This window comes from Rhinolophus hipposideros (assembly GCF_964194185.1).
Source record: "Rhinolophus hipposideros genome assembly, chromosome: 10".
NCBI classification, from domain to species: Eukaryota; Metazoa; Chordata; class Mammalia; order Chiroptera; family Rhinolophidae; genus Rhinolophus; species Rhinolophus hipposideros.
In genome coordinates, this window is record NC_138056.1 from 70,962,213 (window position 1) to 70,974,223 (window position 12,011).

The 12,011-nt window shown below is 39.9% G+C and overlaps 1 protein-coding gene across 1 annotated transcript in view; it reads right to left on the reverse strand.

Annotated features, from left to right (window-relative positions):
* MMP20 (matrix metallopeptidase 20) overlaps positions 1-12,011 on the reverse strand; it is a gene marked incomplete at both ends in the record, with an annotated part of 37,769 nt that overhangs the window by 14,692 nt on the left and 11,066 nt on the right. The window contains 3 exons of the mRNA XM_081062786.1: positions 7,284-7,425; positions 10,067-10,228; positions 11,034-11,159. Of these exons, the coding sequence (XP_080918912.1) occupies positions 7,284-7,425; positions 10,067-10,228; positions 11,034-11,159 (430 nt within the window). The remainder of the gene's footprint in view (positions 1-7,283; positions 7,426-10,066; positions 10,229-11,033; positions 11,160-12,011) is intronic.

A 12,011-nucleotide genomic window follows, 5' to 3' on the forward strand; every position in this document is an offset into this window, starting at 1 on the left:
ATGAAATATAAGAGTGAGCTATACTGGGAAGAGAAAAATATTTCTTCATGTTTCCTAAGTGGCATCATGATGCAGAAGGAAAAGCACATTGTATTTTGGAAGGTGTAGGCTGACCAGCATCTCCAAACCGCAGTTTCATCATCTCTTAAATGCAAATAATAATACCTGGCTTATCTCATGAGATCATTATGAGGATCAGATGAGATAATGCATATGAAACTGCATTGTAAACATATTATATTTTATAATTATAAAAATTATTACTTGCCTAGGCCTTAACTACTCACTAACTGGGCACATACATAGACCATACACAGGTGGCAGGAGTTCATTTAGGGTACACTGCCTCACCCTAAGCCCTACACATCACAGGTTTGTCTAGGACATATGTATGACTAGAAGAAAAGCTGAGAGCCACCAAGGCTGAGGGGCCCAAATTTCACCTGGTGGTTAGGGGGAGAGATCTGAATCAGACTTCAGCTGTCTGTCTATCTCAACAACTTGCTCATTCTCAGCCTTGTGATCTTCGGTTTTTCTTTGTTTATAACTTGACCTCTTGTCCAATCAGACTTAGGTTTTTCTGAAGGCTAGGTCTAATTGGCTTTTCTTCTCCCTTTTCTCTACCACCACAAAATGAGCACCAGTTTGAGCAACCAGAAGAATCCAGTCATGAAAATAAACAGATCACGTCAATAAGCCATACTCTGATCTTTGATGAAGAACACGAAACAATGGACTAATTGGGAACTTGATGAGGAATGACTGCAATTCAATATATAGTTCTGAAATTGTGCTCGATGCTCACTAATATGAAGTGTGCATTTCAGGGGATTATAATGGTGGGGATGAGGAAGTGGGGAAAGCGGGCAGGGGGAGCAGCAGATACATCCTCTGATAACTAGGCTCTATTTGCATTACGTCTCTGATGAGGTACAGCTGACTTACTCCCTGAGCACCCTACAGCTGAGATGTATTTTCTTTCATTTCTCATTTAAAAATCAACAAGCGACTTCAGACAAAATTGAACCCTATCTCTTATTTGAAGGTGTAAGACATTGATGTCCCGAATGACTCAATAGGAGAGATAGTAAAGTATAGTGATTAAAGGGGGGGTTGGGTGAAAAAGAGGAAGGGGAAGATGTACAAATTGGTAGTTACAAAATAGTCATGGGGATGTAAAATATAAGAAATATAGTCAATAACAGTGTAATAACTATGTATGGTGTCAGATGAGTACTAGATTTATCAGGGTGATCATTTTATATAAATGTCTAATCACTATGTTGTATATCTGAAACTAATATAATATTGCATGTCAACTGTAATTCAAAAACAAAAAATAAGTTAAAAAAAAAGAGTGCCGACAAACTAAAAAGGTACTTTTCTAACTTTTTACTGGTGGTAGAATCTTAAATTTCTTACTAAAGAGACCCTGGTTTAGGATACTGTGGGTATTGTGAGGATTCAATTAAGGTAGAGTAGGCATTCTAAACAAGAGTGATTTTGTGCCCCAGGGGACACTTGGCAATGTCCGGTGACATCTTTGGTGTCACAACTGGGGCTGGGCAGTGCTAATGGAGTCTAATGGGTGGAGACCACGGCTGCTGCTGTACGTCCTACAATACGCAGGGCAGCCCCTCACAACAAAGACTGATCTGGTGGAAAACATCAGGAGTGCCAAAGTTGAGAAACCGGGGTTTAAACACTGTTATGACGTAATGTATACATTGTATCACAAGGTAGAAACAAACACTCCCTATCACTTATATAAAGTAATACAAATTCCACAAGGAACCTACAATCATGAAGATTTTCAGTACATTCACTAATGAAGAAAAATTATGTCCGGTGGGTAATAAAGCAATGAAACACATATGCGAAGAATTTACAACCTTAGAGCTAGAGACGACAATAATAAATGAATTAAAGTTGATAAAAAAAGGTGATAGTAAGTAACCTCATAATACGTCTGTAAATGGATTTAAAATATAAGCCGAAACATAAATAAATAAATAAATAAATAAATAAATAAATAAATAAATAAATAAATAAATAGATAGATAGATAAAATCTATGAGCTTGTTGGAAAAGAAGAGCTGCAGGATGTATTGTAACCAGTAGTGAAAACAGATAAACAGATCCTATTAATAGTCTGTAATCTGATCTTTGCTAACGAAGGCAAAACAATGGAACTCATTATAAACCATCTGATTAGATATTAGCTGCACTAATTTGTATACCCAGGAGCCAACACTGTACTTGGCACATAGTCAGGGCTCAATAAATATTTGTTGGCAAAACACATGGGTGCCAGAAGGTTGAGCGGAAATTATTTGATCATCGAGTTTCATATTCTCTGAAATTTTCATTCCTTTTTACTGAAAAACAGCGACTACTTCATCGAGTTTGAGATTAGATCATTGATAACCTGCACCTGGGTTCTTGTAGCTCTTTGCCTGTTCTGTGTACTCCTTGGGGCCAGGGTCATGTATTATCCATCTTTTTATCCTCAGTTTAGCATAGTGCCTGGCACATCGAGGGACTTGACCCACGTTTGTTAAACTTTTGGTCTTTTTTTGTTACACCCAACCATGTTTACTCTCCCCCTTCCTAAGCTGATCCCATCAGTCTTTCATTTTCAGGAGATGTCTTCACCTCCTATTGGCTGAACTGTCGAGAAACTTCAGCAAGAGCTGAATGGGCAATTCATTTTCCATCCTCCTCACACCTTTCCTTTCCTTGACTTTGTCTTTCTCTGTCATCTGGTTCCCTACTTTCAGGGAGAAGAGGTGTCTTTCTTCTTTCTGTCTTTTTGATGCTCACAATTGAACTGCTGCTCCTGTCCCCTGAGACCGGGCAATGTCGTGCAATAAGAGAAGAAAGGGATGCTTGAAACCTTGTTTTATCATTGGATATGTGACTTCATTTGAGTCATTTAATTTTTCTGAGACTCAATTTCCTTTTGTCAAATAAGAGTGAGAACATTAATACTTCAAAGGATCAGTGGAGATAATGCATATGAAGCATTCTATAAACTCTGGACTAGTTTTACACTTAGTTTTAGATACTTAAAAGAGACTTATTTTCACTCTACAAATGTATTAATTGATGATATGTAAAACTTAAACTTAGAGTTTATCAATACAACTAAGTTTCTTTCTAAATTTGTCTCCCAGATATAAAATATTTCTGTTACTGGAAACTTTGAAGTACAGGCTGTGACATCATTGGCTGAGAAGCCATTCCTTTGGAGGGGTTCACTAACCAGTGTTGTTTTTATTAGAATACTTTAGAGGCGAAGAAATCAACCACGTATCATCCATCTCACTGAGTGCAAGCAAAATACAGCTTATAAAATTAAAAACTCACTGTGAGACAGTGGTGTGGGTTAAAAATAGTCAAAGCATAGTGCCCTTAAATTAAGTATTTGTACCCATCTGAGGAGACAATGGGGATCTATATTTATAAGCCATAACCTGCGAAGATGTAAAGGGCCCCATTCTCAACCAGAAGGAAGGAGTTCAGCAGAAATAACAGTGAGTCAGGTATCAGTACACCTTCTGCCTCATTGTCTGAATTCTTAATACATAACAGATAATTGGCCTAAGTAAATACAATGCCATTTGTTTACTTTCAGTGACGCAACCTTGTAGAAAAGACACATCTCCAAGGAGACTGGGAAGGAGGAAGACTTCCTCTTCAGTTGTACTGGCTATCCCCAAGCCCATGGAATCGCAGGAAATGCTAGATTCCAAGCATACTACCTAATCGTAGTGGTTATTGAGTTTACTGTCCTTCCTTCCCACAGTGCTTTGCATTTTTTTTTTCCTACTGGCTCCATTTCATGTCTTCAAATATGTCTAGGTATTACCCATCTTGAAAAATCCTCATTTGACCCTGCCTCCTCTTCCAGCTGTTATCTTGACTTAACTCCTTTTGTTATCAACAAGATTCTCAAATAAATGATCTATGGCTACCATCTCCATTTGCTCCTCACCAGTTGTTCTCTCACTGCCCGTGATCTTCCTTCCTCACTACTCCACTGAAACTACATCCCTTATTTATCCTGGCCCATCAGTCACTTTTCTTCAGTTCTCAATCTGATGACCTGGGGCAGCATTTCCACTGTTCTTCACTTAAATAAAAAGATAAGCCTCTTTTATCCGATTTATTTGGGGTTCTACAACAGGGATTCTGTCTCTGATGTCAAGTAGACCTAGGTTAAAATTCCAGCTGGGGTAATAGCAGTGTGGAGTAAATGAGTAAATGTCTGTAAAGTGCTTATCATAACACACAGCACACTGTAAATGATCATGAAATGTCAGTTATTATTATTAGCATTAGTATTATATTATTATTATTATTATTAATTTTCACATCCTTTCACTGCCTGCTCCATATGGGGATTCCATAACCTATGAAGCCTTCAGCTGTGGCCCTTCCTCTGAGCACGAGCTTATTTCTATAAAACCCCACTAGAATCGTCATCACCTGGAAGTTGACACATCTAACTAAAATTGAGTGTTTCTTTATGTGCCCAATAAATCTTGATTTTCCTATTTATGTGAATGATGCTGCTACTTTTGACTCTTTTCCATTGTTTTCCTCACCAAATTAGTGCCCAAGTCGTGCTGGTGACTCCTTCCGAATGCCTTTTTCATCCATCCTTCTCTTCAACTCCTACCTGCATACCTTTAAAAATGTCTTTCTTTGCATTCTAATCAGGATACAGAACATCTTTCAATGATGTTAAAGTAGTGATGTGCCAGTAGTGATTGATAGTGTTTTTTGTTTTTGTTTTTTAACGAAAGAATCCTATTTTGAAAATGAAAGAGAATGCGCAGAAGCCTATCAAACATTTTTGGGAAACTTAGATAGTCTAACATCCTGCTCCTTGTGCCTGTTTACCTGACCTGCAGGCCAAGGGCCCAGGGGCACAGGAGCAGCCCTGACTGCTTTTTCCACTAACTCACATGAATACCAGGCGAAAGGCATAAGTTCACGTAAGCCAAAATTCAGTGCTTCTCTTGGTAGTCCCATTGCATAGTCAGGAGGTTTTCTTTATTTGTGATTGGATTGACTCGGTACTGGGAGTCAGAAGACCCAGGTTGCAGTGGAGGGTCGGCTGGGCTGAGAGAGACCTGGGCTTAGCTCTCCTGTCTCTAAAACGAAGAATTTGGACATGATCAACCTTTAAACTTATGCCATTTGTAAAATGCTGATTGTGATATTCTTGATTTTAGCCTTAAAATGATAGTGTGCAAAATTCAGGATAATCCGAGAGATGCAAATATAATTTTGGTTTGGCTGTAATTCTATCAATGCCCTCTTCTCTTCCCGCAGTGCCTGAGGACATCTGGGATAGTCTCAATATTTGGAAATTTATTATAAAGAAGAAATGTATGGGAATTAAATATATATATGGCTTTCAACTTATTATAGCTGAAGTTTATTTCTCTTCAAGCAGAACATTTGAATGTACTGATGTTCCTTCATTCACTATGGAGCTATGTAACAATCTCACAGTGACTTTAAAAGGTACTGCATTCCATCTTGCTTTGGAAACAAAATCATGTGGTTATTACATCCACAGTTTGAAATATCTCATCAACAGGTTATTGTTGGTGATGGGGAATTCCAGGCTTGCGGGTAGGAGGGAACAGACTGGGAGCCCTTTCATAATGGCCCGCAGCTTGCCATTGTAGCTGTGACTTGAAAGAATTCTTTGTTCTTTGTCCAGGCTTAGCAAGCACTTTGGGACGTTTGGCGACAGCCAGTAGGGGCTCAGAGCTTTAGAGTCATGGAATTCTAGCTCTGGAAGTAGTAGGGCAGGGCAGGTAGGAGCACAGGCCCTGCCACCATGCAGGTGTGAGGCCTCACTAGCAATGCGTTCTTGAACGAGTTGCTTATCCTTTCTGTGTCTTATAAAAAGAGAACAATAATTCATACCTCACCGGGCCATTGCCAGGATTTGATAACAAAGTGTTTAGATAGTAACTACGGAGCACTCTGAAGTCACTATTCATGTCACACAACACCTCATTGTAAAATGGAGGAAGAGAAATTCAAAGCCCCATGGCAAGGCACCGCTAAATCCAGAAGGGGGCCACTCCTGACTTCCTATCCTCCTTCTAGCATTTCCTAGTTTTTTGGAATTACCTGCCCTATCACAGCAGCTCCTCAAATCTGACAGAAGAGATGAGAAGGTGATGACTCCGCAGGTACATGTCAGTCAACCCTCTGTCTTTCTCGAAACCCTCCCTGACCACACATTTCTAAATGTCTCTTGCATCTATGGCTTCCTTTCTATTCTGTTATCATCCTTAGTATTTATAGTCAAGACTTTGTCAAAAGATGTATCTACTTCAAATAGTCATTAGTAATTGCTAAATGCTCATAGTTTGATACAGGGCTTTTAAACATTGTTTTTTCTTTTTAAAGAATACAATTATAATTGCATGGAAGGGCGTAATATCTTTGACTGCACTGTTTCCTTTGTACCTATCACAACCACTGATATTTACCAAAAGAATAAGCTACATGCTACACTGTGGCCAGCACCTTCTTTCTTTATCAGTTAATGAGTGCTGCAGGCACCTGGCTGGGCAAGGTAAACTCTACAACTTTGTCCCTCAGATGAAGCCAACATTACTTATCACGCTGTTCCAGACTCCTGCTCTGTGGCTAGCCAGTCATTTCTGGGTCAATGCTAGCAATTCTGTTTCAGTTTACTTTTGGTAATAATCAACAACAAAAAAGTCAATAATCGAGAAGTCTTATCAAAAAGAATCAATCAAAATAAATAATAAGGAAAAATGCCTCAAGTATCTAAGACTTCATCCATTGTACATATTTTTGATTCCCAAATATTTATGGAGCACTCACCATGTGTTTGGCACATTACTTGTCCAGGGTCACTTGATCGGTAAGAAGCACGGTCACGATTTAAACCAACTTAGCCTGATGCTAAAGCCTGAGTTTCTGGGCTCAGCTCTACTTTGCCTGTGAAAAGCGGATGACCACCCATTGTTAAAGATTTAGTTTAAGATGTTCCTAATTTTTTGAAAATTAGGAATAATCTAGATGTTCATGAGGATGGGATCGGTTAACTAAGTAATGCTATGTCTATTCACTGGAATATATACACATATATAACTTAGAGATAAAAATTAAAATTCATTGAAGTGGAAAAATGAGATACTGTTGAGTGAAAAAAAAAGTCATCAATTATTTTCTTCGCACTTGTAGGACACCTCGCCGTCCTAAGTCGGTCTTGGGCTTACCGGTCCTTGAAGAACAGGAGCTCCTTCCCCAGCATCGTCACTGCATCAAAGGATGAGCTGGAGTCACAGAGGTCGGGGTTGGACGGAGTATGAGGGGGCACGTGGGGCACAGTGGGCTTTCCCGGAAATGTTTTCCGAGGTCCTAGGATTCAAAGTGACTTGGTCAGATGGTGCCAGGAATCTAGCGTCTGTACACTCCTGCTCCAGACACCCACTTCCATTGTATTTCACCAGGTGATGAAGAGCACAGCTGTTGACGGTAGGCAGACCGGTGTTTGAATTCCGGCTTCACTAGTGACTGAGTTGTGTGATAAACAGGCAAACAATGTCACCCCTTAAAGCCTCGTTCTCCTTGTTAGCAAAAGGGGAGGGGCAATAATAGTACCTACCTCAGGTTTTGATGAGAATTCAACACTGCCTGAAAAGCACTTACGTAGGCGAGTGCTTGGCACATAGTAGTAAATGTTCAAAGACTGGTAGCTATTATTTTATAATCATACACAACTTCTTTGATAGCTATACCAGTCCATGTTCCAAATCAGAAATGTGTTCTTAAAGTTGCCCCTGATTGTTTCATTGTAACTAATTCTTTGTTCTCTATAAGATTAAATGATTCTTCTGTGTTTTTGTGTAATTTTCATCCATGTCAGAGCATCCTGCCCTGTGAGACACCCAGGAAAGATTGAGAGTTCTTGTGGCATTGAAATAAACTGAAAGTGTTTATTTAAACACAGCTTCTGTGGATCCTCTTGTAAAGCAGGGGCCGACTCCTTAGGAGAGCTGCTTGTGAGTTTTCATCTCTCACTCTGTGTTCCTGAGGACTAGCCTGTTTCCCCGAAAATAAGACCTAGCCGACAGCAGGACAATCAGCTCTAAGGTGTCTTTTGGAGCAAAAATTAATACAAGACCTGGTATTCTATTCTATTCTATTCTATTCTATTCTATTCTATTCTATTCTATTCTATTCTATTCTATTCTATCCTATCCTATCCTATCCTATCCTATCCTATCCTATCCTATCCTATCCTATCCTATCCTACTCTACTCTACTCTACTCTACTCTACTCTACTCTACTCTACTCTACTCTATTCTAAACACCTGGTCTTATAGTAAAATCAGACCGCGTCTCATATTAATTTTTGCTCCAAAAGGCGCGTTAGAGCTGATTGTCCTGCTGTCCGGCTAGACCTTATTTTCGGGGAACCACGGTATGTGCCAGCTATAGAAATGACGTGGGGCTGCCTGAGCCATTGCCCCTCACAAGTCCCTACTCTTGATCAAGGCTTGTTGTAACCAGAGATGAGGATCAGGGAAGGAGTGAGGCACCAAGGGTGAGAGAGGGGTGAGATCGGGGCTGAGTAGGGTCAGCAGTAAGGTGAAGATCAGAGATCAGGTGAGGCTTCGGGAAAAGATCAGAAACTGGAAATTGGGTAGATTAGAAATGTATTACTTTTATTTTGAACATTTACTATGTGTCAAGCACTCTGCTAAGGGTCAGAGGTGGCAAGGTGGTCACGCCTGGGTGAGAGGTGTGCTCCTGGCAACACAAAACTATGTTTTCATACTTTTTCACCTGTGCAAAAATGGCCATGTCCAAAGCTAGGCTTCAGCTCCTGGCTGAGTGACCATGGCCAAGAGAATGGTGGTGCATTTTCAGTGCTCAATGACCTGTAAAGCGCAGGCAAGTATTTAGACTTGGCTGCCCATGGGAATTGCTTCCCTGCCCCTGGGAGCTCTGGAGTCATGTTTGAAAAATGGAGACATGCACAGTATTTATTTTGTCACTCAAGGGTGGAGTAGAACTGTCACCTACCTTCTGAAAGTGGATAGAACTGGCTGAACACTTATCTGGAGAAAATTTGTCTTTTATGCCTCAGCTGCAATATGACTGTTTGCAGATGTGTGTGCCCACTTCTAAACAGCCAGATAGGCTGGTCAAAACACAGAAAGGTGTGGGGGATCTGGCTCTCCAGGCCCTTTTCTAGGCTGGGAAGATGAAGAGCGGCTCCAACAAGTAAAGGCTGCAAGCCAGGCTCTGAAGTTTATGGGAAAATCAGTTTATAGATTTTTCTGGCCTGTCATCCATTAAAGAAAAAGTGTCAAGGTCTAAGGAGGTATCGAGATTCCTTCTCGTGGAGTGATAGATTTGTGTTTCTGTTAAGTTAGATGAGATATAGCGTTTCTAATAACCCTCTCTTATCTTTAAAAGAATGTTAACATGAGATAATTTTGAATGTTTTGGGATACTCACTGTCTTTGAGCCTCAGCTTTCTCAGTTATCAAATGAAAACAGTGCACACCCCACAAGCTGGTGATGAAGACGGGGTAGGATAACACATTTTTTTAATAAACTGCAGATTGTCTGTACAACTGAGTGGTATAGTTATTAACATCATCATAATTGCTGTTTTTAGGAAAATAAGGTCACTTATCTGCAAATAAGTAAGTACCATAAATATGAACTATAAAATATATCCATCCTCTCCCAATGTCTAAATCCTGATCTACATTTAAAAAACAGACAAATGATTGTATTTTCTGTGGCCGTTGAGGGACCAATATGCTGTGGAGGAGAGAGGTAAAATTTAACTGCACACTCAGAAGAGAGCAATGTTTACTTCTGGTAAATAAGCTCTTCACAAGAGGCACAGTTGGGATTGTGGTCTCTAGCCATATCTTTACCTCTGCAGGTTAACTCCTGGCAAAGTACGCTTTCTCTAAGTTGGAGACTGAATGTCTGTTACTTGCAGGGTTAGTCATCAGAGAAGGATAGTGATTGTACCATACAATGCCTGGATCCCTTTCACGTCATCCTTGGGGAGGTGGAATCCATACGGATGCTGGTACTTATAAGTTGGGTACATCAGCGCTGAGGGGTCTGTGGAATGGGCCAGGCCCAGTGCGTGGCCAAATTCATGAGCAGCAACGGTGAATAAATTGAAACCTAGATAATATGAGAGAGAAAAAGACAGCATCAACACAGGGTTTTATTTTCCACATCTTGTCTTTACAGGAGACTTTATGCCCAAATCACAATTAACTCATTTTCTTTTCATGCTGGGTTAGTCAAAGGTTGGTAGGTTATTCTGGCACTTAGCTTTGCTAGCTTTAGTTCTTTCCCCCTTGGCTAGAAGGGGCTTGAGATTGGAAGAATGGAAATGTAAGTCAACTCTTTCTGTTCATTGTCAGTGAAGCTTAGTAGATTGATTTTTAAAAAAGGGTCTAATTAGAGCTAATAGTGGCAAAATGATAATAGTGGCAATAATAGGTAGACTTAGGCCACAAATACTTTACTAGTTCCCTGCTATGACAGGCTACGTTTTATCCACACGTTTCACACTGAAGATTTCCAGACGACATGCATGCTATTCTGGAACTTTTATACCCATCCCCATCATACTTCTTGGGAGAGTACTGATTCCCTCAGGTCATTTCTGAATGTAGCCTATTTCCAAGTACAAGTAAGAAATAATAAATACTATGTGGTTGACTACAAAGAGCTGTGTGTTGAGGAGGGGATTGCTACTTTTTGAGATTATATGCTACGAACCAGAGATCAGACAAGTCTACAGCACGACTGAGGGTGAGCTTTTCCCTTATGGTGTTTTCGGATTTTTGGCTTACTTGTTTTTCCTAGCCAGCCCCCCTAGTTAAAGGGTGGCTTGGGACGTTGAACCTCAAGGTTTCATGATGGAGGCCCAGAAGAAGGTACAACATTTTCCAGGTTATGGTGAATTGTGCATATATACCATTCATTCCCATAGTCCACTTCTCAGCATTGTCGAAATGTGTATCTCCTCCCAGGCCTTCTCCAGGTGCAAATGCATGGGCTAAAGTCCCTCGAGGCCCATCGAACGGGTAGGAATCCCCGTGATCTAAACAAGTTGGGAGAAAAGCCAACAGCATTTAGTCCTTCTAGCAATTTGGAGGGATACGTAACAGTACAGGGAATGGACAACTTTTTGAAGAGCACTGACACGTCTCATACAAACAGATTTTCAATATTGATTTTGTTTTTTGTAATAAGAAGTTCCATGTCAATGAGTAATCTGTCGATTGGGAAAATCAAAAGTGCTATTTTTTGTACTTCAAAGATCGGAAGCATTAAAAATTTAAAAAATGTCCTTCTGCTATTGTTTTTATTGCTATGGCTTTAATTGACATGTAGCATACTGTGAATTATGCCTATTCCACAGATTACAAAAGGAGAGAGCACAGATGATTGGAAGGCGACTGGTAGGTGAACGGGCTCCCAGAGTACAGCTTTCAGCATATGATTCTTCTAAGACAGTAACAGCAAATTGAGGAAATAAGCATGTGCTTTGTGTTTCTATAGCACGATACAATATAACACAACTTAAGGAAGTCTCGAAAAAATTTCTCTGTAATTTTGACATACTTTCACGTGTAAAAGTCATGAAAGTAATAAAGGTGTATATAAAATCCTAACTTTGAAAGTTTTATATATTTTTGTTTTATGATCTGTATTTAATTAACACTTCATTCTAAAGTAATAGGAAAGGAAGAAGAATGAAGTGAGGGATGGTACGGACGCTACATTTCAAAGTTTTTTTAGGACTTTAGTGAGGACACATTGTTTTAATAAAAACCAACAAAACAATGTTGGTTTAGGTGCAGTTTAGGTGCAGTGCAGTTTAATCAGCTTGCATGCCCTGAGGCATCTAGTGAAATGACAGTGTGGTCCTTAGTCAGCTTGTGTTTCAGGG